Source organism: Gymnodraco acuticeps, unplaced genomic scaffold (assembly GCF_902827175.1).
Source record: "Gymnodraco acuticeps unplaced genomic scaffold, fGymAcu1.1, whole genome shotgun sequence".
NCBI classification, from domain to species: domain Eukaryota; kingdom Metazoa; phylum Chordata; class Actinopteri; order Perciformes; family Bathydraconidae; genus Gymnodraco; species Gymnodraco acuticeps.
The window spans coordinates 590,472-618,442 of NW_022992101.1; the positions used below are offsets into that span (position 1 = coordinate 590,472).

Below are 27,971 nucleotides of genomic sequence, written 5' to 3' on the forward strand. Positions count from 1 at the left end.
GTCTGCAGAACATCAACATCTATCTCAGATACACACATGTAATTAGGGGACCAATTATACCACAGTTCACATGTCTCTTCATGTTTGTCAGATGAAGGTGTATCAATCATGTCAACTCCACCTTCAAATTAGTTAACCACTCATTTCAAATCTCTGCACTCATTTCAAATCTCTGCACTCATTGCTGTAGGTAAATCCTTCATACCGTAGGCACAGCAGAGCCTGGGCCCCAGATCGGGCCGGACAAAGAAAGAGGGCAGGTGGGAGGCCAGGTTCAGGTTGCCCTCTGGATCAGAGTACTCTGGCAGAGGCAGGTTCTTCATCAGGTCATCATATCTGCAACAACATCATCTCCTTTAGATGCACTCAATGTTTATTTTGCATCTGAACTAAAGACATTTGCTGAAAAATGAGAGATTAGGACATCCGACAGCACAGAGATAAAAAGTGTGTGTGTACCTGGAGGGCATGAGGGCCATGAACTCCTCTCCAGAGGGCCAGTCCTTCAGCCTGTACACCATGGGCTCTCCGTCCTTTGACTTGGGCCGCTCTGAAAGGGTAAGTAGACTTCATTTAGACTGAACAGATTTTTGTTTATCACCATTTTCTTTGTCATGGTGCTACTGTATTTGATCAAACAGCTAAACCAAGTGGATAAACTCACTGGTGATGTCCTCAAATCCATCCCAGAACTCCTTGATCCCAGAGTTGGACACCACCTGGTCCTTACAGTTGAGCAGGTCTCCCTGATGGTCAGCAAACTCCTGGTTGAAGGAGTCGGCTTTCCACAGGGCGCTGTTCAGTCGCTTGTGGATCCCTGACACCAGGACAGGCTGCAGACACAGAACATGTTGTTATCACGGAGGAACTCACTAACTGCTGCTATGACTTCTCTATTACTGTGACTGATATGCTGCTGTGAGGACTGGTGTGTACCTGTCCTTGTCTCCAGCACTCTCTGAACAGCTTCCAGTTGTTGTGGTTGCGGTGATCTTTGAGCCACAGCAGCCGCCTGTTGTTTAACCAGCAGTGAGGAATATCTGGATACTGATTGGTTGATTCTTCTGGCACTGCCGCAGGAACAGCTGTCTTCTTCCTGTCTGGTTTAACATCCTCAGTGATAGCAGGGGCAGGGTTGTTGTTGCTAGGGGTGACAGGCTCATGCTTGATGCTTGACAGTTTGCTGGCGATGTTCTGGCGGTTGGCCGGGATTTTATTTTCAACCACTGAAGCAATGATTTCATCAAGGATGTTAGGCATGGTCCTCCCACCTTTTCCATGCTACAGAGAGATGGGAAGAAGGAAGGAAAACAACATTTCGTTTTTAAAACTGTCTATTGGCAAAAATAGTCAGGTATTTTATTTTGTAAATGTAAAGGAAACTTCAGGAGCAACGACTCTGAACACAAGGAGATCACAGCGGAGCTGACTACCAGATGTCCCTAGAGCCAGCAAAACACCCTGTATCAACTGATGCCAAAAGGCAAGAATAAAGAGACAAAAGGACTCTCTCAGTGAGTGAGCAGCACCCTGAAGTCGCATGCCTGTGCTCTGAGAAGGGAGTTAGGGGGAGAAGAAAGTGATAAACTATGTGAAAGGTCTTGGCCTAAGTAAATATTTTCCTCAACAATTTCCAAATGACTAATGTTAAATCCTTGAACATATGGATGTGTACCTGTGCAGCGTTGCAGTAGACTGGTGCAAAGGCGATCCCAGCTTCTGTGGAGCCCATCTTCAGCTTCCCTGCTGTGGTGGTGAGCAGGTCTCTGAGGGTGGAGCCCTGCTCTGTACTGTTGGCCACCAGGGAGGTGGTCTTACACTGCTGCAGCACCTCCAGGCTGTCCCCCACCTTGTCCTCCTTCACTGATTTACCCAGCACCACGGACTTGTTTTCTGTTAGAGCAAGAGAGGAAGAGATGACTAACAACATACCATCTGGAGGTCAAATATTCAAAGTTTCAAAAACAACTGTACTGACTACCAGGGTGGGGAGGGTTACTTTAAAAATCTGTTACAATAACTAGTTACACAAAATGTAACCTAATCTGAGTATCAAATTATAAAAGTATATGTATACATATTACATATAAATGTAACCTTCCGTTTCTTTTGCATTACCTACAATGTAAATAAAAAGAGAAAATAAACAACAATAAAATGTATTTTTATTTTACCTTACAAAAGAAGAAACCAAGACATTTTATTTAAAAATTACAGTAATAGTTTACAAATGCTGTTTGAAATTAATACATTGATCAAAAGCAAACTGTACTTTTGTTTGTTAATCCACCTACTGCATTAAAAAATAAATGTATTTAAAATAAAGAAGAATTAAAGTAGCCTAAATAAAAACTGTAAAGAAAATGTATTCAGTACATCTACCTATAATATATCGATTTGTATTTCAAAATGTATTGTAGCACTTAAATCCTGCTAGTAATCTCAAAATTGTTTTTTTAAATGTGACAGCAATCTCATAACTTTTTTTATGTTTTTTAAGTAATTGTAATAGAATGCAGTTACCTTTTTTTGTATCCTAATAATGTCATCTTGCAACATGCAATCCGTTACTACCCAAGCCTGCTGACTATAACTTCAAATCATAACACAATATAATATCTCTCTGTCCCATTCATTACATGTCACTTGTTAGACGCCTAGCGACTTACATACTCAATACTGTGGGCAATCTCCACAGGAGCAATTTGGGATGAAGTGTCTCAGGGACACAACGACATGCTGACTGCAGTGGGGTTTGAACCTGTGCCCCCCTGACCCCAACACCAACGCACAACCCACTGCGCCACACGCCTCCCATGAGCCTCCCCCCCTCACCTTTCTTCTCCTCCCTGGACTTCTGCTCGGCCAGATCAGCCAGGAAGTGCAGAGGGGACTGGGACTCGGGCGGGGTGACAGGAGCACTTCCTGCATCACTGCTTGGACTGCTTACCCCCCCCCCTCCGTTAGTCTCCACCTTAGTCCCTCCTTGGTCGGAGTTCTGCTGAGAGCCCAGCTCAGTCTTGAGCACAGATAGTTTGTTACTGTGGTTTAGGACGTTCTGCAGAACCTGCCACAGGAGGGGGAGTGGGGGGGGTTAAAGGTCAGCATGAGACTGGCGGCCTCGGGGTGTTACACCAATTAGAAATAGATTATTTGTAAAAGAACAGGGTTAAAAAGAGAGGGTTAAAAGTTACCCTAAACCAGGGGGGTCCAAACCATTTTGAATTGGTCCCACAGCAAATTCTAACAATATAATGAAATATGGCCCACACATTAAACTTCTGTAAATACGTAGAAATATCTTACATGATGGCACATTAATAATGAATAGAATATAACTGAAAGGCATTAATAACACCTCTGCCAGACTCTACAGAACAGAAGCTGCTGTGTGTTACATCTGTAAAGCATCTGCATACCAGCTGGGGGCAACTGGAACAGTGTTGGGACTTATAATAAGATGTATTAAATACATATTAAACAAACACAATAACATTACTTGGCTGGAGCTGTCCCACTGTTCAAATATTTCCTTTAACCTTTTACTTTTCCTTTTAGTTTTAAGCAAAAAATGTTTTCTACTTTTTGGTGACCCTTGTTTCACTCTCGAAATGACACGTTTAGTGTCTATACTGAAACATTCCAGACAACAAATAAGGTGACTATACAAATACGTCAGTAGTACCTGTGAGACTCCGTTAGTGGCTGGCAGTTTGGTGAGCAGGTTCTGCTTGGTGCTGCAGGGACAGTGGGACTTGATGTTGTGTTTTTCTCTCAGAGAGTGCATGGAAGACACCAAATCTGCCAGCACTGAAATATCAGAAACATAACATTTCAGGAAAAAGACTATGAAGATGAAAAAACATGTTTTTTTGATATTGACTGCTTTGGTCAGAATATGATTCTTTAACCCATCAGCCACACACTGCCATCCAGGAAGGGCAAAGGAAACAGCAGAGACACAAAGGGAGACACAGAGATGAGAGTGTGTGCTGTACCTGTGCCGGGGATGATCTGAGTCGGCATCAGGTGTTTGTGATCGTGGGGTTGACCTTTCACACACTTGAGCCAGCCGTACAGTTCTTTGTCTAAACACAGAAAGAAAGACACCTGTCAGTAGATGTACTAACATCACACACATAATGCCACACACATTACAACACAGCAAACCAACGAGGCATATGATGTTAATGCTGTTTGTAACCCATATATACCGCTCTAGAATGTACAGGGTGATGAGTGGCTCTCTCTCTTTCCCTGTGAACACCTTGAAGACGCAGAGACAACAGTCGAGCAGCTTTTAGTATAGTGTACATAATAGCATGAAAAGAGTGGTTATTTGTACTCAAACTATGTTAGTTAGGGGGCGGAGCTTATGCTTGCTCAGAATTCTACCGAGATACTCAGCTAAATGCTGCGGTGAAGAAACGCCATATCAAAACCACATCAAGGATTATTTCTGAAACAGGTTAGAGCTCAAATGCTTTTTCGAGTTTACCACAAGATGGGTGAGTACCTTTTTCTATCCTGCTTTTTTACACATACTCTCTCCAGTACAGGTTAGCTCTGAGTGTTAGCAATTAGTTGGTTAATTCATTTCATTAGCTGGAGTGCAGCTACATGCTGACTAAAATGTCTGTTCATGTTCATGGTTAAGAATAACTGTTAAAAACATACAAAATGGTAGTTAAAAACACTATAGTGTATACTTTGTTATTTCTACTCATATGTAAGATTTGTTGGTTAAAAATATAACTTATTTATCACTAGTTAAAATACAAATTGGTGATGAAAGTAAATAATTTCATTGTATATGAAATATGCTTTAAGTTACTGTTTAAATTGTGTAAAGATGTGTATAAGAGTTATGATAGAATAGAAAGATAAGATTGATTTACTATTCTGCACTATTCGTGCAGGTTGTTTTTTTTCTTATGTCAGCAAGCCAGATCCAATCTGACTTGGGATTGATGGCGAGCCAAGCCCAGTGAGTCTGTTAGCGGTTGTTGGAAGCGGGTGTGGCCTACCGTTGGACCTGCCTATAGAGGACGTTGGATTTGAAGGAATCCTGCTGAATTCACTCACACTGATTTCAGATAACAACCAGTACACTATTAGCTCTACCCAGGTAGAAGGAGCCATAGCAGTACACACACACACACACACACACACACACACACACACACACACACACACACACACACACACACACACACACACACACACACACACACACACACACACACACACACACACACACACACACACACACACACACACACACACACACACACACAACTGATCTAAAGGGATTTTAATTATCCTATTCAAAGGGAAAGGACTCTTTTATTTGTAAGTTAAAGAGCTCTATTTTTTATTTTCATTTATTTTCATATTGTTGTGTGCCAACATTTACAATCTCATGTAAATGTTGTTGAATATTGCTGGCAATAGGTAACATTAAGCTGTCTTTGCTTTTTTCTGCCCTGAGCAATGTAAATGTCCCCTCTGTGGGACTAATAAAGGTATTCTGATTCTGATTCTGAATACAATTGTAAAATGTTCAACTAAATCTAACTCTTCTATTTTCATTTATTTTCATATTGTTGGCAAAATCTAATGTAAAATGTTGTTGAATGTTGCTGGCAATAAAATGTAAAATCTCCAACTAAAGATAACTCTTCCCAGAGTCCCAGAGCACACCACTATTCGGACCGAGGTAGATGTTAGCAGAGGTGGGACCAAGTCATTGTTTTGCAAGTCCGAGTCAAGTCTCAAGTCTTTGCGCTCAAGTCCGAGTCAAGTCTCAAGTCTTTGCGCTCAAGTCCGAGTCAAGTCTCAAGTCTTTGCGCTCAAGTCCAAGTCAAGTCTCAAGTCTTTGCGCTCAAGTCCAAGTCAAGTCTCAAGTCAGGTTGGGCAAGTCCAAGTCAAGTCTCAAGTCATTGTTTTGCAAGTCCAAGTCAAGTCTCAAGTCATTGTTTTGCAAGTCCAAGTCAAGTCTCAAGTCAGGATGGGCAAGTTCAAGTCAAGTCAAGTCCTAAACTTTGACAAAACGAGTCATAAACAAGTCATTATGTGTTTTTCACCAAATGTAATGACATCGATCAACAGAATAATACTTAATAATCAAATTGCTCTTTATTAGTCACATTAATAATTTAATAATCCATTTTCTCTCTGCTGGTAAAGTAACGTGTGTTTTTCTAATTTAAGAGGGATCAGTAAGGTAAGGCTACCGTGACGGTTTGATTCAGAAGGAGTTTAAGTTTAAGATCCCTGATGTTGAGGTAACCAGAATGTTTATTTCCACTGTGTACATGTTATAAGGGACCCACAATCTATCTTTATGCAAGGGATAATGTGCAGCGAGGCGGTCTCTATGGGGAAAAGAACACCTGCATCTAGATCCCTCTGCAGGTGGTACTTTAAGTATATTTTGATGCTAATACTTTTGTACTTTTACTTGTAACATTTTGAATGCAGGACTTTTTATTGTACAGGGTTCCTGCAGGTTTCGCCAACTCAAATTTAAGACTTTTTAACACCTTTTTAAGACCACTTTGAATAGAATTTAAGACCTATTTCACGGCAATAAAGTATGAAGGAAAATGTATATAAAGAAGAAATACGTCCCATAATCACTTACAAAGTAAATGTATTCATGTTCAACATAAGAACAATGACTGAACACAACAGCGTAACAGTACAGAACTGTGTTAGCGTGTTAGACAAAAAGTGTGTGTGCGTCTGTGTGCTTGAGTGTGTGTGTGTGTGTGTGTGTTAGGGCTGTGCAATTAATCATATTTTAATCGCAATTACGATTTTGGCCTGCCACAATTACGAAAACAACATAATCGGAAAAAACGATTATTTTGCTTTGTTTGTTGTTGTTTGTTTGTTTGTGCACTACAACATATTTGATCTAATGAATTTTTTAGTAATGTATCATTTATTTAATTCATTTTTGTATTGGTTTTTCAGTTGAATTATACGTTCAGGGTAATCAACAGTTAAAAAGATACTGTTCAAATTATTATTTGTTTTAAAGTTCAATAAATGGATGTTTTCAAAGTCAATGAATAATCATATTTAATAATCGTGATATTAATTATTGACCAACATAATCTTGATTATTGCCATAATCGAGCAGCCTGTGTGTGTGTGTGTGTGTGTGTGTGTGTGTGTGTGTGTGTGTGTGTGTGTGTGTGTGTGTGTGTGTGTGTGTGTGTGTGTGTGTGTGTGTGTGTGTGTGTGTGTGTGTGAAGAGCTATATTCAGAGCTCTGCTGCCTTGGCTACACTATTTCATCGTTGCTGTTGAATGATTGGTGTTTAGCTACGGTATTTAGCGTCTACTGCACCTCCGCTTTTAGGGTTGACGTAGACCCAAACTTCGCCCGGAGGTCCCCCGGTGTTGTTGCGGGAGCTGCTGCATTAGCTGCTGCTGCACTAGCTAACGCTCCACTAGCTAACGCTGCACTAACTAACGCTACATTAGCAAAACAAACGCTAATTTCTTTTGCAAAAGGTGCAGCGGGCTTCAAACACGTTCCCTCCACTGGTTTCAACCAAGCACTAAATTAGATGTTTTCCAACCAAATACGGTTGAACTTACACTTACCCATATTTATTTGTAAGTAGATTCGAAGATAGGCTACATGAGCTGAAGCTTGGTTGCTAGGTTACTAGCTGGTTGTTCTCCAATAAGGGGCCGGGGGAAAAAAAGTTAGTGATTACTGGTTCCATGTTGATTTAATTCAATACAAATTGTTGGGGGGAACTGAAAGGCTATTACCGTACTGGTTACTTTGCAGCCCGGACATTTCCCCCAAAACACATTTAGACGCTATCGCAACACAGAAGTACCTTTCAAATCCGATAATTTTAAGACCTTCTGAATCATATTTAAGACCTTTTTAAGGCCTTACATTCTGATTATCAAATGTAAGACTTTTTAAGACCCCGCGGGAACCCTGATTGTAACTTTTTTTAATTGTCTGAACTTCTCCCACCTCTGACAATAAATCCTGAGTGGTTACCAACAAAAAACCCTGCTCTGAAGGTTATTTTCATTTTACAAATCCTGCACTCAGCTTTGCTTTCTCCAATATCATTGAAAAGCAGCCGGATGCTGCTTCTTTTTCGGTTTTCGCTAATTTCTTGACTTTTTCCGACGCGCTTGCATTTAAATCCGGCTCCCCGTCGCTCTGTGCAGCTGGCCTGTACCACTACACATGCTGTGCCCCCCACCCTTCTTTCACATAATGGTATGATCCTAGTGTGTCCTCGCATATGATTGGCCGCATGGTGGGCCAGCTAAATAAAGACCCGCCCCTGCCTGCAAGGATTCTCAGCAAGAGGAGGAGCGGCTGAAGATTCTGCTTTCCCCGACGGGAGTCTGCTCTTCTAGCGGCAGCTCGCGATCGGCGTGTTGGAGACCTCTGAATTAAATGATCAAGTCACCTCAAGTCAGAAGGCTCAAGTCCAAGTCAAGTCCAGAGTCATTGGTGTTCAAGTCCAAGTCGAGTCGCAAGTCTTTTGTGATGTTGTCAAGTCGAGTCTCAAGTCATAAAATGTGTGACTCGAGTCAGACTCGAGTCCAAGTCATGTGACTCGAGTCCACACCTCTGGATGTTAGTGCCTCTGTTCTTGGTGTTCATTTCTCTTACTTTAGTGATTGCTGCTGTACCATGATGCAATGCATGATGCATGGCCAATGTTACATTACATTACATTACATTGCATTTAGCTGACGCTTTTATCCAAAGCGACTTACAATAAGTACATTCGACCAGGAAGACACAACCTTGAAGAAAACAGAATCATATAAGTACATCAGGTTTCATAGAGCCAAACATTTCAAGTGCTACTCAACTGGCTTTAGGTAATCCAGTCCTTTATTAGTATAAAAGTGCTTCGTTAATAGTTCTATCGCTCGAAGTGGAGTCGAAAGAGATGAGTTTTCAGTTTGCGCCGGAAGATGTGCAAGCTATCTGCCGTCCTGATGTCAATGAGGAGCTCATTCCACCATCTTGGAGCCAGGACAGCAAACCCACGTGTTTTTGCCGATGGGAACTTGGGTCCCCCTCGCAGCGAGTCGTTTGGCTGATGCAGAGCGTAGTGCACGCGCTGGGGTGTACGGTTTAACCATGTCCTGGATGTAGGAAGGGCCAGATCCATGTTGTTGTAGTCATTGACATAAACCAGACTATGTAAACAATTAAGAAAATCCCCCAATCATTTTAGTGAAAGAGCCTCTGATTATATTACTTTATATTTTTTATAAAAGTGTTCAGGCGTCTGATGCCACCTTGGCTGCCAAGAGCAAAAATCATGAAACCTTAAACAAACATGTAAAAAAAGAAACCGAAAGAAGTACACCTTGACATATAGCTGTGCCGTGTGACCTTTGAATCAGTTTCATCCTCACCCCTCTCTCTGTGATATGAGTGCATGCAACTCTGCCTGTATACCCTGCCTGTCCAAACAAACACACAACTGACCTTTGGAGCTCCTCCTCTCCTTGGCCTTGTAACAGTCCAAGCAGACAACAAAGCCACACTTCTGACAGACCCAGTGGATGTTGAAGAGCGTTGCCTCGCAGGCGTCACACATCTCTCTCACCCCCCTCACAGCTCGCTTCCACACCACCTTGGCTGAAACACACATAGAATATTAAAAGTTTAAAAACAAAGTTATGGTTATTTATTTCAAATGTCAGCCATTTCTGAAGAAACTCACCATCTTTCTTGACCCAGGTGGCTGCTGTGTTCTCGGTCACAACCATCTGACAGAACTTGTCTCCTATGAAGCTGAGGATGTACTTGGCTGTGTTTTGGTCCAGTTGGGTGTCCTCCAGCCCGGGGACCCACAGGGACAGGGCCTCGTCATCAAACTGCTCCGGGTTGGAGAAGCCATCCATCCGGAGGACTCCATTTTTACTGAAGGACAGCCTGGAGGGGATGGAACAGGATACCATCACACAGTGTGTCCAGCAAAGAACGAAAATAGAGAAAAGATGATGAGCATCCTTCATGAACACTCGGGAGACTTAGATATCACAAATATTCTCATAGGCATTATCTGACAGTAATTGATGAACAGCAACAACAACACAAATCCCTGTACCATGGTATTTGCAGGGACAGTACAACAGCATCAAGCTTTCCCTTTTACAATATGGCAGTTATAGGAAGTCACAAAGAGACCATCCTTACTGCTGCTGCATATTGAAATCATGCAGTGAAGAAAGCAGCTGCAAGTGTTTTATATGAAAACAAGCATCCTCTTTATCCTGATGTGCCTCTTTATTTCCAAGCTTTTTATAATATCTAAAGTACCCCTGAGGTGAATTGATATGAATACATATGTGTAGAATTCATATGCAATGAATTCCTGGCACTGAGTAACAGAATGAGAGGAGGGTGTTGTAGATGAGCCCTCTCTCTGTAAACCCTTTGTGTTCAACTCTGTCCTTAAACAACCCGGGCAGCTCAGGTGAATGTTCTGCTGGGCCAGAGAGAGAGAGAGAGAAACAGGGAGAGGAGGGCAGATAAGGTGGTGAGAGAATGAACAGGAAGAGGAGATGCAAGGAGGGGAGGAGGCGGGGGAGACATAGACATTTCAGCAGCAGCAGTTCTGCAGGAAGGAAAAGATTATAGAAGAGAAGAACATCCTCTTTGGCAGATTTACCTTGTCTGACCCTACACTGCAGCAGCTGCTTATCCAACTCTAGTGTGTGTGTGTGTGTGTGTGTGTGTGTGTGTGTGTGTGTGTGTGTGTGTGTGTGTGTGTGTGTGTGTGTGTGTGTGTGTGTGTGTGTGTGTGTGTGTGTGTGTGTGTGTGTGTGAGAGAGAGGGAGACACAGACAGAGACAATTCAAACTGTACCAGCCCTAACATTCATATTCTATGTGTTTCTATTTTGGATGACAAAAGTCCTTGCTTCCCCTCTTCTCTTTAGAGAGAGCCATCTTAAAGCTACAACGCATCATGGAGCAGTTGTTTCTCCCTGAAGGTCAGGAAGAGAGCATAGCATCAACAGAGGGGTCTGAGGAGGAGTTTAGGGGGGGGCTATTACAGCTGCATAGAGTTTTAGGATCCCACAGGATCAATAGGATGAATATATGTCTGCTTGATGGGTGTAAATGTTGTCAAAGTTAGGTTTGCAAGTTTTACCGTCTGAAATAGTAGAAGCGGCAGAAGACGGGGGAATGTGCAGGCTCCTCCCCCTTCTTGCTGCGGATCACCCTGCACTCCCGACACTTCTGCAGGTTGGGTCCAATTTCAGCACACGAGTCGTCCTGAAGAAAAGACTCTCCCGTCTGCTTCAGCTTCTTCACCTTCCTCCAGTCCTTCAGGACGGAGCGGGGGATCCCATCTGAGAAGAGAGACCCTATTATTAGGTCACTGATAGTACCAACATTTTGTTATGACTAGATAAGTAATTCAATTTCAACTCTTATTCCACATAATATGGTCACTCTGGGTTTTCCAACCATTGTGGAAGCAAGGATGTAGAGAGACTAGTGCTGGGGGGAAACGATTATTTTGAAAACGATTAATCGGGCGATTATTTGATCGATTAGTCGACTAATCGAACGATTATTTTTCTGTTGTTCAATTCATAAAAAACGTAATGTAAAAAAAACGTAATGTAAAATTTTTTTTTTCACGATACTGTGTCTCAGGGGATCTTAATATTTAAGAACCTATTAATGTGTTATACCAGATTAACGGAAATAATCTCAGCTAACTGACGATACAAACCATGTTTACCAAAACACAAGTCTCATAAGAAGCATCTAAATGACCCCTGAGCGAAAAATGCTAACGGACATTGGCACAGAACTCAAGATAAAAGTATCCTTATTACTTATCGTAGCTGCACATACAATATATCCGATTAAAGCTGAGACTCCACAGATTATGTAGGTATATAGTATCATCACTGAGTGATCCGGACTCGCGACAGGGGAAGCAAATACAGTCATCACAACACGTACCTTCACAGAGCTTCTAGGGAGATCGTCTCACCGCCGTAGCTGTCAATCTGATCAAAAATACGTGTTCAATGGCATTCAAATGAGAAAAAACGCGGCTGAATCGGTTAATCCATAGGTTTTTAACGTCTATGTATAAACAAATTATTGAATTTATAATCCATAATTCCATTTTAAATCGGAGAGCAAATGCTAGCTGTTAATGGTTGCCACCACAGCTAGCTGCTGCTTCCGGTCAAGCAGCAGTCTCAGTGAGATATAAATATATAAATATCTTTGCGTTTTGGACTAACTTTAAAATATTCCCATGCTTTTGAAGACCTGGGGCGAGATGTTTTCGTTTGAGGGCTTCGTGCGCAATCCTGTGAGGAGGAGTTGGTAGCCGTTTCAGTCTCCATTGTGTTAGAAGTGCGATTGCGAACTGCTTGTTGCTTTGGGTGACCCACGTGTGTGTGGCGTCATACAGTCTATGGTGGCGAGGCGTCGACGTGGAAATATGTCGTCGACGATATTTTAAAGTCGTCGACGCGTCGCTACAGCACTAAGAGAGACGATTGAAATATATATGAGCCATCTCATATTCATATTTTTGGCTTGTTTTATAATCCGGGATCCTTAAATAGATAAATATAACTTCAAACAATTCTTAAAAATAAGCAGTTTATGGGGTAAGAAGTGGCAAATATCTTGACATGCCGTGTAGGTGTAATAAGTATTATATGTGCAATAATTGATGAGTTGATAAAAAGTGGATATTCTACATACGTTATTCTACATTCTGTCTTTGTGCCAAAGAGCACGATTAATGTCTAAAAGTATTTTTTTTTAAAAACACATCAGTTAGCCACACACACTTCCTTCATTACCATGAACACACCCACACTGTAGATAGTACCGTCTGCTGCTGTTAATACTCACTGCTGCACCAAATGTGGATTTATCAGGCGCTAAAAAAGCCCCAGGGGGCTTGGGGCTGAAACAGATTAATACTTTCAAAGTCTTTCAATGACATTTGGTAACAAAACCACAGACACTGCCAGTCTGTGATCCGTCTGGTTGCCTGGGAAACTGTTGAGGGAAGACAGACAGACTGTGCTGAGACTTACTGCTGCTGGCCAGCTTGAGTTTAGTCTTCTCTCGGGCTGATCTGAAGATGCCGTTAGGCTTCAAGTCGTCTTCCTCCTTCTCATTGTCTCCTTTCTTCTTCGCCATGTCGTTCTGTTTCTTCTTGTAGGTGGGTTTGGGCTGGCGCTTGGCTCGGCCCTCCATTTTGCTCTCGCTGGCATCGGAGTCGTCTCCCCCGCTCTCTGAAGCCGACTCGTATGTGCGCTTGTTCCCTCGCCTTAAAGAGGGAGGCACTTTCCTCTCCTCCCCGCCGCCTCCTTCTGCTCCTCCCACCTTCTCCTCCTGCTGCCTCTCTCTCTCAGCTTTGATCACACTGTCTTTGCTCATCTCCACCTCGCTGGAGGTGGAGGCGCTCAGATTGACGGTACAAGGTTTGATCATGTCTGACATGGCTGCGGTGTTACTGGTGCTGGTGGTGGGCACTTTCTCTGGTTTAACACTGGGGGGGGTTGTGTTAGCAGTTGTGTTCCTGTCCTCCTCTGAGTGGCGGGTTAGCCAGGCTTTCTTCAGCTTGTGGTAGTTGCTGGGCTGCACACTGGAGGAGACTGAGCTCTGGCCGTTGGGCAGGGGGCTGGACTTGCCTGTCGTTGTGCTCCCGCCCACCGAGCTGTTGCTACTGCTGTCCACGGAAGATGATGAGGCTTGGCTGGAGGAGGGTAGTGGGGGGCAGTTTTGTATAGGAGTTTTGTCAGCTGAGTCCACAGGTAGGAAGCAGTTCCCAGTTGTGATGGCTGTAGGAACAGAGGACAAGTTGGTTCTGGATTGGGCTGCAGCCAGGGCAGCTTTGTGCTTCTTTAGGTGGACAAAGGAGGGGGAGTACGGCTGACTTGAGCCAGAAACAGAGCTAGGTGTTGGGGTGATGCTAGGACTGGGCTGGGGTGTCCCTGCTGGACTAGGGGGCGGCAGAGAGCCCCCTGGAGATGTAGTGCGTAACACTTCGTGGTACTCTCCTGGTCCTGAGTGACTCAGCACCCAGCCACCAATGCCAGTTTTATGGGAGGAAATGTGAGCTGATGAGGAGTAGCCCAGCTCAGGGAGGGCGGTGCCACTCATGCTCTGGATGCCAAAGGCTGGAGAAATAGTCCTGCACACAGAGTTAGACATACTAGCTCCCATCATTCCATGCATGCTACGCATAGAAGTGTTGTTATACTGGACACACATGTCGTCCAGGTTGGAGTTGGGTTGGATGATCCTGCCAACGTCTCTGAACCCCTCCCCTCGCCTGAGACACTCCCCCTGAAGCTTGGATGAGTAGAACCTCCCCTGGGGGAGCTCCTTAGGGATCATAGCACTAGATTTGTTAGCACCAACAGGAATGTCGTACTTAATAGAAGTGGATGGACGCACAATGACTGACGCCATTGCAGATTGGGGCTTTCCCCTTGACATCCCTTTCTCTCCGGAGAAGGAGCTTCCTCTCTCTCTCCACGCGTCTGCAGAGGAAGTCATGACCTCCCCGCTGATGGCTGCAGCTACAGATGTTACCACGGCAGCGTTTCCGTGACCTTTGGTGTCCCTGAGTTCCGGCAGCAGCGTGGGGGGCTTCTGCTGCTCCGCCAACGTCTTGCTGCCAGCTGCCGCTAAGCTTACCGGCTGAATGGGGGTGAGTGTTGGGGGAGACAGGCGTCCACCATAACTGGCTCTGTCCCTCTCTCGCTCTCTCTCCTTCTCCCGCTCCCTCTCTCGCTCTGCAGCCTCTTTCCTTTCCAGTGCGTGTTGTGTGGGCGGGTGGAAGACGGGCGCTCGGTGGAGAGATGGCATTGCCCTGAGCTGCTGCTGCTGCTGTTGGTGCTGCTGCTGCTGTTGGTGCTGCTGCTGCTGATGGTGCTGCTGCTGCTGCTGCTGTTGGTGCTGCTGATGGTGCTGCTGCTGCTGCTGTTGGTGCTGCTGTTGGTGCTGCTGCTGCTGCTGCTGCTGCTGCTGCTGCTGTTGGTGGTGGTGCTGCTGCTGTTGGTGATGCTGCTGCTGTTGTAGGTGGTGCTGCTGCTGCTGCTGCTGTTGGTGCTGCTGCTGCTGTTGTTGGTGCTGCTGCTGCTGCTGCTGCTGCTGCTGCTGTTGGTGGTGGTGAAGGTGGTGGTGAGGATGGTGGTGGTTTGGTGCTAAGGAGGAAGATGTAGAGGAGGAAGGAGAGATGGCAGGGCTGCGGCGCTCCATCCTGTCTAAACCTGCATGATGCTGGTGTTGCTGTTGCACCAGAGTCACCTGCTGGCTGAGCTGCTCATTGATCTTCCCCGCTAAACCCTCCCCCCCCTCTGGCTGGTGCTTGATGAGAGGCGGGGGCTTGGAGAGGGAGGCTTTGGAGCTGTAGCTGCCTAGGGACAGAGCTCCCTGGCTGGGCACGGCGGCTCCAACGCTGGCCACGACTCCTGGAGCTCCGCTAGAAACGTTCTCATAGTAAGAGCTGAGCTCCTTGGAGGAGTAGAGTCTGGGAGGCTCATTCACTACACTGTTGGACAGCGTGGTGAAGTAGTTGCTCTTTTCTGATTGGATAACGTGGGGATGGATGTGGCCCGCCTTGGGGTTTGGGGAGGAGAGTGCGGGGACTCGGACAGGGAAGGCTGGGTCTCTGCTCCTCTCACGGTCCCGGTCCATGCCCGGGTCACTTGAGCGCTGGATCTTAGCCGTGTAGGGAGCCACCTCGATGCTCTCCTTCAGGATCTGCCGATTCTCCTCTTTGTATTTACTGGCTCGATCTGCTGCCTGAACCGCATCCTGTGGAAGAAAATATAAAATAGATTATAAAGTTGATTTCTCATTTTCAGACAGACAGATGCAGCACTTCTTCAACAGGTCATTTGATTAACAATGTACTGGTGTCCATCTCCAGTACTAAGACAGAGATCACTGTCCCTCAGGGCAGGAGAGAAGGAAACTAAAATGCCCCTTTTCCACCAAACCAGTTCTAGCTCCGTGCTTATGCTTTTCTGATTCCGAACCGGTTCTTGTTTTTAGCCCTAGTTGTGTTTCCATTGCCCAGAGCCGACTGGTGCTGCATCATGACATCACTGTTTACATTGCTGATTTTCTCCCCAATGCCGCTCACAACAACAACAACAATGGGAGGCTGAGTCGGGTTGATGATCGTGTTGCTTTTAATCAGCCAGATTAAATGAAAGAACGGCTTCTCCAAAGTTATACTCTTTCTCCAGATTGCCGTATTTCATTGTTATTAATGTGGTTCAGCTGCATTTACCGACCGCTGCAGTACTGCTCGTCCACCGGAGTTTATTCTACTACTACTCTATTAACTCACGGCAGAGTTTAGTCTCCCGTTAACTCACGGCAGCGGCCACTGGAAAGTATTCACTGTCTGACTGTCACACAAGCAGCTGATACATATCCCCCATCCCCATAAGTGAATGTGTGTCAGTCTGAATTGACGCTGTTTGGCATCACAACGCTGTTATGAAAGTTTCTCTGGTATAAAATGGCTGATGTTAGCATAGCAACCGAAGCTAATCTGACTATCTTGACTACTTGCTATCCTTTTGTGCATAAGCCGTTTTCTACAGGCATATTTTACCGGCGTATTCAGGGGCGGACTGGCCATTGGGAATACCGGGAGTTTTCCCAGTGGGCCGGTGCTGTGCGTGGGCCGGAGGGCCAACATTTTTTTTGTTGTTGTTTTGCCTAAATCCTACCGGCCCACATTTGTAAGTGTTCCGGCCACTCACTTTTTTTGTTTTTTTTGCTTACCTAAATCCTACCGGCCCACATTTGTAAGTGTTCCGGCCACTCCCACTGGGCTGGGCTGGGCCGTTTTGATAGGCTACCTATGTTCTATCCATCAGATAGTTTCACTTTCACACATCAGGCCCGTAGCCGCTGTCACTGCGCAGTGAACGATCAGGAGTGAGTGACTGAGAGATCTAGCTGGCAGTTGCTTACAGATGGATAAACAAGCTCCAAAGCGTAAAGGCGTTTTTGTACAGTTTGTGTATACAGTATACAGTATTGTAGCGAGCCCTGGGTTCAGAAGGAGGGGTTGGCAGGGAAACGGGGTTCAGGGGGAGTGGCTGTACCCGTAGGATAGAAAAGGGGGAAGTGACGTCTGACTCAGAGGTCGCGCGGCTGTGGAGAAGAACGTGTTGTCCACATTCTGTTACTGAGTTTAGGCTAGTTAGCTAGCAGGTTTATTGTTTTGGGTGCAGTCACTTTTGCCTTCACTTGCTGTTCAAATAAATGTTGAAAGAAAAAGTAAATCTGTTTACAGTTCTGTTTCATATGGGTGTTGAGAGATGTATCCATAGATTTAGTCCCTAATTTTGCTCTCAAAGTGCACCAGATTTATGCATTTAACTTCAACATTTAAAAAATGGGAGCATGCCCCCTGATCCCCCTAGATGAGGTGAGGTCCACCACCTGCCCACACCCCCTGTTAAATTGTCTCACCCACATTGAGGATGCTTCCTACGCCCATGTTTTATTCCATGCGTCAAGTCAGGCAAATTGGGTCAAAATGTTATTGCATCAATGATCTGTTAACATTAAAATGAATAAATATATGCTGTAACTATTTTGCTCTAGGCAACTCAAGGGCTCAGGTAATGTAATTACTATATGAATAATGGTCCAAAATAACATAAAATGCATAGGGTTTTTTGTTAAGTTACATACTTCCGTCGCCGGCCGGCCGATACATGCCGCACCTTAAGTGGGCCTGTCTGTCAATTAATCCCCGGGCCACTTTTTCCTCCCAGTCCGCCCCTGGGCGTATTTGTCATTATCATACTAAGCCTGGTTAGTGTTGCCTGACTTTATAAAGTGTGTTTTTTTTACAAGTGTGTGGTCGCGTTCTAGTCCCTTTGCTCAGCGCTACTGCTTGTTTCCTTTTATTTGCCGTACTCGCCACAAACTGTTATTGCTCAGGTTAATCTCGCCCCCCTCCGACGTAAGCGTTACGTATTGGTTATTGGTTCTTCTTGCCGGGCAGCCGAGTGGGGCCAGCTAAGAACCGGTTTTCGGTGCTTAGAGCCGGCTCTGCTGCGATGGAAACAGGAAGAACCAGAGCTTAATCAGGGTCTAGCCCGGAACTGGCCCTGCAAACGGTTTGGTGGAAAAGGGGAAAAAGTGTTCTTATTTATTAAAAGGAAAAAATCGTCTGGTAATATATGAGTTATTTTAAACCATATTTCCACCACACAGATACATTTGTTTACCTTTTAGTCTTTTCTTTTTTCTTCATCAGTATTGCATGTTGACTCTCAGTGTTTGATATCAGTTCCGTTTCCTAATCGTCTTATCTTATGGCGCATATCCACTACAGCGCGGAGCTCGCTTTAAGCGTGCCGAGCCGTGCAGGGCCCGTTTTTGGTTGCGTTTCAACTAGGCGTAGTACCGGCTAGCGGGTACTATTTCACAGTGTTCTGGCCCCATAAAATCGAGGATCTTTCCGGGCCAACAACCAGGCTGAGTATGCTAAACTAGAGAGAGACAATCGCTGGCAAGGGGGCTACAACTACAACAAAATGAACATATTTGACCGTGATTTAATTGTAATACACGTTTCAAAATGATGCAAGTAACAACATACTGATACCGGTTAGTAAAAACCATGAATTAATGCTTTGACAAGTCTGCAGGCAGGCGAACAACCTTTTAAAATGTGTGTTTTCTGAATGGAGATTGGCTAAGCTAACGTTGTATATGCTCCGTCCACACTCACAACAACGGCCTATACAGACGTAAATAAACCAGCGACTGTATTCTCCATGACACAGACAGTCTGTGGTTTGTACTTGTTTAACTTTTGTCTAGTTTCTGAACAGATATGAAGAGCTGTGAGCTCTGAGTGCTAACAGCTAACGGCTGATGTTGTTTTTCTGGGGTTCTCATCGAAGAACACGTCACGGCTCCGCCTACACTGCGTTACTATAGTTACTGCCCCAGCTACTAAACTGTAATGGAAACGCAGGATAAAGTGAGCCAGTCCTAACAAGGCCTAGCCATACCGAGCGAGGCCGTGTAGTGGAAATGCGCCATTAGTCATTGGAACACAAGGTCGTTGCTGAACATTTTTCATTTTGTTAACAAAATGTCTCAGCCCCAGAATTAAATTAATTTATGTATGATTATTTGTACCCATTTTATTTTTTATTTTGAAATATCAAGTAGTTATTTGGCCTTATCTATGAAAAAAATACAGTTACTCAAATTACAATGAGGTTTCTACACAGTTGAAAATGTTTGTAATACTACTACTCTATGGCCACTGCTACGTCAGATGCTAGTGCAGCTGTGTACTTGCCATGCGGGCCTTGCTGTGGGGATCCATGTAGAGGCGGTGCAGGTGTACTTCTTTCCCTGTGGGGGTGCGACTCCTCTCTGACTGCTCCTGCTTCAGCTGGGCCAGTGTCAGCGTCCTGATCGGGTCCACAAAGCCTTTCTTATCCATCTCCCTGCAAACAGACAAGCCAAACATTTAACAAGTCATCACGTTTCACAAGGTTCCCTTATAGATTTCAACCAACCAGGACAGGAAATGACAGCCCGGTGTTGACATTCTTAGGTAACATCCAGTTTAGGCCATCAGCAGGGTATTACTGGCTGCTCAGCAGATCTTAATGCACATGATATAACTAGGCTAATGAGAGAGACGGGTGGTGTGTGATGCTGTGTGTTTGTGTATTCGCTGGTATCTAAACAATGGCCGGTGGTTACATAAGGAGAGCTGCTGAATGGACGGATTCTGTCTGAACTGTTAATATTGGATTTGTGTAACTTCAGTTCATCTGCCTGACCGGGCCTTGCCTGTCTGAGTCTCAGCGCTGCTCTGTGTGAACCCTCTCTCTAAACACATCTAGCTTTAAGCAGGAAAGGGCATACTGATCAAACACACAAAGCAACCATTGTTTGCCCCATCTTGCTTCCTCCCAAGCGCTTCTCTGAACCCTCTCTAGGTCAGAGGAAGGCTGTGTGTCCCCTGTGGCCCTCTGATTGAGAATGACTATCTTCTTATCAGCCTATTATCTAATAATGCTATGAATGTGTGAAAATAGTTTTAGATGTACATGTTAAAAACTGGTCTTTTACTCACTCTTTATGTGCGTTCATGCTGGCCTTTGATAGTGGAGGGCTGGCGTGTGTGTTCATCTTGACGGAGGGGCGGTGGGGATCGGCGCTGGCTGGCCGTACAGGAACGTGGCTCAGAAGACCCAGACCATCACCCCCCCCCCCCAGCCTGGTGCAGCCACGGACTGGCTGTATTCTGCACACATTACACACACATAAAACATGTTAAAATAATCACCATTAGTTAAAAAAATATTTTTAGTTAAGCCAAAGTTTTGCTAGATCCTGTATAAGTCAAATACTACTATACTACTAAAAGTTTATATTTTCACATATAGCTTTCAAGCAATTTAATGCCAACAGCAACATCCATCTGATTTAGTTTCAGGGGTTTCCTCATTAATTTGCCCGCCTGCCACAATCTGTTTTTTCCTCCATCCCATCTCTCCCTCTCTCCATTCAAATGTTCTCCTTGTTCCAGGATAAACCACAGGTTTGCATGCACACATCCTCCAAACGGACAGAAATGAGTTAACATCCGTACACCACCTACCCTCCTGAGAGACACTTCCGAATTCACAGGATTGTCAGGGTGGACCCACTTGGCTGTGGGGGGCAGGTTGAGCCCTGGGGGGTAGGAAGAAGGTGTTCCGTTGGGGTACTGCCAGAGGATGGGGTAGAGGCCCAGCCCTGCGGCCCCGCTGTGGGCCTGGGCTAGTAGAGGGGGGCCTTGAGCCTGAATACAGAGACAGAGTTGTACGTTTATTATCTTTTTGACAGAATGGTGTAAATAATGAGTAAACTCTCATGTGCTCATTGGATAAATTCACTTCCTGGTTCCCATCTTCCCCCCAATCAACCCTAGATATGGATATTATATACACTGTGTTACTTTTAAGTGAAAAACATAAATTCTTATAAATGTGCCAACCTTTTTATAATCTATTTATTTCTATTTAATATAATGTGTGCTTTCCTTCTCTATATTTAAAATGAGCTAGCTCTTTACACAGCCTTTTGACCTGCTATGCCACTTTTGCTGTAAAACAGTAAATGTCCCCGCTGCGGGACTAATTAAGGAATTCTGATTCTGAACAGTCTTGGCCATTGCAGTTTAACATGGCGGGTTGGTGTGTATGTGTACCTAATGTTTATGTGTGTATGGAGTCACACCTGTAGGAACTGCTGCTGGTGTACGGCGGCTGGGTGAGGCAGACCAAGGTGACCCAACCCGCTGGGGGAGTCAAGACGTGGGTGGCCCCCGAGAAGAGAGGCTGTGGGCGGAGGCATGGCGGGGAGAACCCCGGGGGGTAAAAGGTGCGGGTGAGGTAGGGCAGAGGTGTGAGGAGGGGCAAGGAGATGGGAGGTATGGGGGTGCGATGCGGAGGTGAGGCAGGGGGAGTGAGGGGAAGGGGAGTGAAGAGTGTGCAAGTGGGGGTGGAGATAAGCTGCCACGTGGTTGGAGGAGATGCTGACAGAGACGGAGTTCTCTGCGACTGAACGCACCAGGGCGGGGTCTCTGTAAACCGTGAACGTCTCGTTCTTATCGATGATGAAGGGGCTCTTCGTGCTGCTGACCCCACCCGACTCCAACCGCACCGGCACTGGCTTGAAGCAGGACCGCGGAGGTTCTGCTGGTTCTACTTTAGCTGACAAACGACCTATCGGCGGAGGGGAGGGGCCAGAGTATCGCTGTATTTTATGTTTGGAGACCTCTGGGGAGGTGTTGGGTTTGGGTTTGGAGCTGTCCAGCAGGCCCGGGTGGGGCTTAGCTTTGAGAGGCTCAGCTGGGGTTGTGTTTGGGTAGGGATGGCTCTGAGAGTTGTTGGGGTGCTGGGGTTTCTGTTTTAGGGAGTCGAGTTGCGCTGGGTTGGGGCTGGTTTTGGATTTGAAGTCAGGAGGGATGGCTGCATTCATCTTGTTGGGGGGTGGGTGCTGCTGGAGGGGTTTTCTCGTCTCTTCAGACAGAGACGGGCTATTAATGCTGGGGTGGACAGATGTGTAGTGTTGCTTCTGTTGTGTGTGCTGTTGCTGCTGCTGCTGCTGCTGATGATGCTGAAGATGATGAGGAAGGACAGGTTTCTCCTTCTCCACTAGCAACACATTTTCAACCATCGATGTGACAGGCCTAAAAAAAACACAGAAAAAACGTATTTTAGATTATGTACATTTAAAATGACCTTTATTTTTGTATTTACACTTAAGCTTTTGCGGGACAAAGACAAAGACAAAGAAAAGTAAAGCACAGCAAAGCAACCTTGTATTTAAAATAACACTATTTAAATGCAGACTTAAACTCAAATCAACACAAAGGGTCCTCTATCCTCTAGTACCCTCAATAGTCACCAGTTTGAAAACTTCAGTCACATTCACATTTCACAAAGGAAGGAAGGACGGTTCTTATCAACCCCCAAACACTTCCACCAGAAATCAGGAAGTGGTGTATTGCATCATTACAATAGTTAAAAAAGCAACCATGGCTCCGACCTGCTGCATGGACATGCAGATTTATAGCATTCAGTGATCACCTGATCTTTCTGTATTCTATACTGCGTCTCATTTGAAGGCCATTAGATGGGACTGTTGCAAATATCTGGTACCATTTTGAGAATCAGATTTTCTATCTCACTACAAAAGTCAGCCATCATATCAGGACATTCAGAGGGGCTATATTTATAAACTGAACTGAAGCCTTCTGTTCTCACCTGATGACCTCAGAGGGAGCAAACTCCAACTTGTTTCCTGAGCTCCGGGCTGCTGTCGTGCCGCCTCCTGTAAGGCCATGCTGCTGCTGCTGTGCGGAAGGCTCAGTCTCTGCCTTGCGGCCTCCTTCTGAAAGCGAAGGAGACGGAGGGACGGGAGGCGAGGACACAGGGTAGGGGTTGAGGGGGAGGTAAGGTGAGAGTGCCGTGGACTCTGCATTCTGCGAGGCGAGCAGCGCTGACACCGCCTCGGAGCTCTCCTGGTGCACCGTGGCCTGAGCCTCTTCTGTGATGTCGGTCACAGCGCCGCCGCCGGGCAGGGACACCGCTGGCGTCTGGGACTGAGAGGACGCTGCAAAAAGAGTTATACTGTAAGAATACTGTGCAGGCTTGGGGAGTAACTGCTTTACAGAATTAGGATACATGTGCATTTTATGAACACAAATATTTTGCAGGATGACATTTATAAAATACATTTTAAAATAAATAACTATATCCTATGCTGCACAAGCACACACACAATAACATAATATCATCCGCTGAGTTCCCATTACTTTGTATGTTTTGTACTTTTCAGTACAGAAAAGTACAAAAAGTCATAGAAGATCTTTCTTCATAGGAGTAAGCAAACAATATTTAATTTCTGCTTAAGAAATGATAACACACGACAACCGAGACATTTGTTAATATAATGTATATGGGTACTACTGCTGCTCCAAGATGAAATCAGACAACTTGACAGCATTTTTACAGCTGAAAGGCAGAACTTTGCATATTTGGTATTGAGGTAATCCAAAAGTAATGAAAAGTAATGAATATACGTGACCATAAGATTGTGATAAGTGAATCAGGCTACTGACTACATTCTGTTCACAGCTCATTAGTAATTGTGCTGTAATCCTTTTTAAAGTATACTGTAAATATGCCTCTACCTTTCACAGTGTTCTTGCTGCTCTCCATACTGCCTGCCTGAAGACTGTCAGGCATCACAGGCGTTTGTTGCCGTGGAGACTGGGTGATCTGTGTTACCGCGACCAACTCCTCCTCCTCCTTTGTTGTAATTTTGCTCGTTTCCTTAACCACGCCCTTCTTAGTGTCCTCCTGAAGCTCCGCCCACGGGGAAAGGCGACCAATGAGAGCTGAGGAATCATTCATTTTGTTGGCCGGCATCAGCGGCTTCTCATCTTCCTCATTTTTGGAAACAGCGCTTTGTTTCACATCACTGCTGCGAGTCTTTAGCTCGTTCTCAGAGTTGGGCTCTGAGGAGGAGGAAGAGGAAGATGAGGAGGATGAGGAGGAGGATGAGGAGGAAGAAGAGCACGAGGAGAGGGCAGCCCTCTTGTTGAGTGGGTTCTCTGAGTCGCTGCTCTCTGATAGGTCCGAGGTTATGTCCGTCTTCAGCCTCTTTAGACTGGCTTTCTTCTCCTCTTCCTCGCCCTTCCTGCGTTTGTTTACTGCCTGCTTAGCCTTTTTGGACTCTGGACAAGAACAGAAAAACAAATTATTTTTCAATCACAGCTTGAGATCACTCTACCACCTGCTGTTGTTTATTGTTGATTAGGAGTTATACAAATGCTCTCCTTAGAACCATTTTTGCAAATCCGTTATGTGATACAATTGTTTGAATCATAAACCAAAAGCACTTCAATGTGTTGTATGTTGAAGGTGCAGTTTTAGGAACACGTCACCGCTAAATGGAAATAAATTCAAATCCAGAATTGTCAATTTAATTTAATCGCTGCTTTGAGAACAGCCTGGAATACCTATAATTCTCTTGGATATTACGTTAGGGTATGGCTTTGTGGACACTTGTATTTTTTTCATGTGGTACAGTGTTAGAAAATACAGCTCTTATTTAAAAGAACTTCAATAAAATGAAGACCAAAAGATACTACTTGTTTACTGTGGATTCGCTGTGGACATTTTAAATAATCAAAAACAACATCTGTTATCTCCTGTGAGCAACAACAGATATAAAGAAAATATATGCACACAGCCACACACAGACATACGCATTTTGCTGTATTAATATTAAGATTAATGTAGCAAGGTGTCAATTTCCCTCCCCGTGTGAAAAATAAAGCAATTCTGATTGTGATTCTGATGGTAGGAATCCTCTGACTAGTATCTGGTGCTAAGCTAGCTGCTAGCGTGCGGCTTGTCCTCACCTCTGGCTGGGGGCTCCTCTCTCTTGTCCTCCTCTGGAACGCTGCTGTCCGATCCTTTCCTCCTGGAGGAGCGGGCGTTGCGCTGCTCTCTCTGCTCCCTCGCATTGCCGCCAGGCGAGTTGTGTGATTGGCTGGCTGTTTGCTGGCTTTGTTGTGACTGGCTCTGCTGCTGCGAGGCCTGGGTCCCCTGGGAACCTTTCGCGTTGGGGCCTGATGAGTTCATGATGGGACGGGGGCTGTTGGCCTGGGCTCGTGTGTAATGGCTCTGGAAGTTTTAATAAAGTCACATGTTAGATAACGCAAAGAAACATGCTTGTTTATTTTATTAATTGCATAGTTTAATGCAATCCAGTATGATCACCATGCAACAAATTCAACTTGTATTTTTTTTTTTTTAATTGGATTTAATCTGTAAACAAATACAGTCTAATCCAAACGTTTTTCAGTAATGCAGACATAAAGTTTATAATGATTGTTTTTATTGTTTTGTTTTGTTTCTGTTGTGTTTTTGTTAACATTGTATGGATACATTTTGAAGACTTTGGGATTCTGCTAATGTTCTTAGAGTCCTAGGTTGATGTCAAAATGCAGCCGTGAGTGCAATATCAAAGTGAATAAGCAATGCATATAACCATCAATAACAATGGTTAGTTTAGTGTTTTTTGACAATCAGCTGGTATATACTTTCACTGCTAGACTTCAATACTTCTGAGAGATGTTTCCAATACTTTACATCACTGAGATTTTTATGAAAGTACAATAAATATTTAAAAAACTTTTCAAAGAAAGCACAAAATGCAGTCTCCAAAATAACCACAACGTGTAATCAGCACCTCTGTAAAGGTGGTAAAACAAAAAGTGAACATTAGCATCTTCTTTTTTTGTTAACAGGACTGTTGGATTAGACTGCATTAGTTTAAGCTTGGTGAGCCTTACACACTGGTTACCTCTGTTGTATGGTATGGACACAATTCAATGTAATACAGTCCAACACAACATCATGTTTTACACTCATCACACATTCAAAGTCAAGTAATAGAGCAACAAGAAACAAATTGTAAGATTTAACTTGTTTATTCTAAAAATGTTCCTCTGGCATGTTTGTGAACAAAGACCATGGGGAAAGTTGCTTTTCACTTGTAGTGCAGAGGAACATTTTTCAAACAGTTTTCTGTTGTTTACTGATGCACAAGTACACATTTCTCCTGAAGTCTTAACTCAACAGTCATTTGTGTGAAACAAAGTATACATATTGTCTCTGGAAGTCTTAATATCGATTCTTTCCAACACAGTTGTAATGCTAATATTGAGATGATTGGAGTGTAGACTAACTTCCCCAACCTACAATCTGCAATTATGCTCCACTGCTACTGTTTGACGTCTAAACAAACAGCAGAGAGGTCACTGTTGAAACACAAACTGGACTTGAGTTGAAGAGCAGCTTCACACTACACTAAACGCCAGCCGTACTGACTTCTATGGGTTGATTGACTTCTGTCAACATCCATCATCACAGCTGGGGCCATGTGTGGTCACACCAAGCTGTGATGGAGCTGCAGAGTGTGGGACAGGCAGCAGCCACTAGATGGTAGCGCAGGCAGGAGTTCAGACCTGGGTGAAGCTGCTCTTTAAATGTTTCACTGTGACATTTCATCTCAGGGTTGCGACAGATCTGTGTGCATCCACAGATAGTCTGATAACTGTTCCGTCCTCCTTTGTACTTGCATTTATATTGTTTAGCACTCACTTTTTATTCTGTGAATCTCAGGATCTTTCTTTATGTTGATGCAAAACGCAAAGAGTGGAGAACAATCTTTTGATGCTCTCAATAAAGCATTATCTCCACAGATTGTAACATAAGTTTGGGAAGAGTTACCTGAGTGCTGCTGGTGGTCCCGCTGGGTCTCCCGCCCGTCATCTTTAATGTGTAAAAAACAATAAGAAAAAAGAAAAGGTGGGACAAGGAGAGATTGTGTTAATGACTGGAGAGGTGTTCAGTCTAGTTCACAAGTAAATGACAGGAGCCGACCAGTAACCAGCGCAACAGTGGACTGTATGTCCGCATGAGTTTTAACGTTAAGTTAAACAGGAAGCACATAAGAACATGACTTTAAAACTATCTTCATTAGGAAAGCAGAACAATTAGACAAAGAATTCAAACAGAACCACAGCCATGGCCTGACTTAAGAAACAACAATAGATCTGCTTTAGATTGGAGTTCCTGTTTTTAAACTGTACATTTGAAATATTTAGGCAGGGATTGGGAGGCTGTGTTGACTATTGTCTCTGAATAAAAGAAACACTAACAGACGCAGTGGGGACAATTCTGAGGTACATGGAACAGTTGGCCAATGTAAAACCTGCAGGAGTCTCACACCATGACAGAAACACATCATTGGTCATCTATCTACACAGGTAGAGCATGCATAAAGTAGCTAAACATATACTAATATTGTCATAAATGTATAAAATATTCAGCAGATCAATCAATCATGAAAAAAAGTGCCACTGGGCAATATCATTCAGCGTTTAGCTTTGTTGACTGTATGCAAAGCTGCAGTTCATTTGTTTTAGATGTACTCCATGTGACCATTCTGTGTCAAACCTTTTTATTTACATGTTTACTATATAAAACAGCTTAAACTGTTCAATGTGATTTTACCCTCTTTAGTGCCACCGCTAGGAAGCTTTAAGTGTATTTTTCGGTGTGTGTGTGTGTGTGTGTGTGTGTGCACTCACATGGGCATTGTTGTTGTTGGTGCTGGATCGTGACCTTCTTCTGGAGGTGATACCGATGTTTTCTCCTTTCAGTAGGGAGTGGACCACATCATCCAGAAAGGTCATCTGGATCATAGAGGGGTCCACGTTCTGAGGCTCTAGCACCTGAACACACAGCAGATTCACTTTACACTCAGTCTATTCTTCATCATCATCATCATCTCCTGTTTTTAAAGGTGCTGGAT

The 27,971-nt window shown here is 44.4% G+C and overlaps 1 protein-coding gene across 1 annotated transcript in view; it reads right to left on the minus strand.

Moving 5' to 3' along the window:
- The window catches only part of LOC117537672 (probable JmjC domain-containing histone demethylation protein 2C), a 129,281-nt gene that overhangs the window by 19,434 nt on the left and 81,876 nt on the right, over nucleotides 1-27,971 (minus strand). The window contains 22 exon segments of the mRNA XM_034202980.1: nucleotides 206-336; nucleotides 460-550; nucleotides 665-833; nucleotides 937-1,281; nucleotides 1,676-1,893; nucleotides 2,836-3,067; nucleotides 3,686-3,810; nucleotides 3,999-4,088; nucleotides 9,502-9,654; nucleotides 9,740-9,951; nucleotides 11,176-11,377; nucleotides 13,106-15,839; nucleotides 19,375-19,525; nucleotides 20,164-20,304; nucleotides 20,306-20,334; nucleotides 20,692-20,874; nucleotides 21,312-22,266; nucleotides 22,844-23,192; nucleotides 23,773-24,318; nucleotides 25,009-25,273; nucleotides 26,885-26,926; nucleotides 27,748-27,891. Of these exon segments, the coding sequence (XP_034058871.1) occupies nucleotides 206-336; nucleotides 460-550; nucleotides 665-833; nucleotides 937-1,281; nucleotides 1,676-1,893; nucleotides 2,836-3,067; nucleotides 3,686-3,810; nucleotides 3,999-4,088; nucleotides 9,502-9,654; nucleotides 9,740-9,951; nucleotides 11,176-11,377; nucleotides 13,106-15,839; nucleotides 19,375-19,525; nucleotides 20,164-20,304; nucleotides 20,306-20,334; nucleotides 20,692-20,874; nucleotides 21,312-22,266; nucleotides 22,844-23,192; nucleotides 23,773-24,318; nucleotides 25,009-25,273; nucleotides 26,885-26,926; nucleotides 27,748-27,891 (7,507 nt within the window).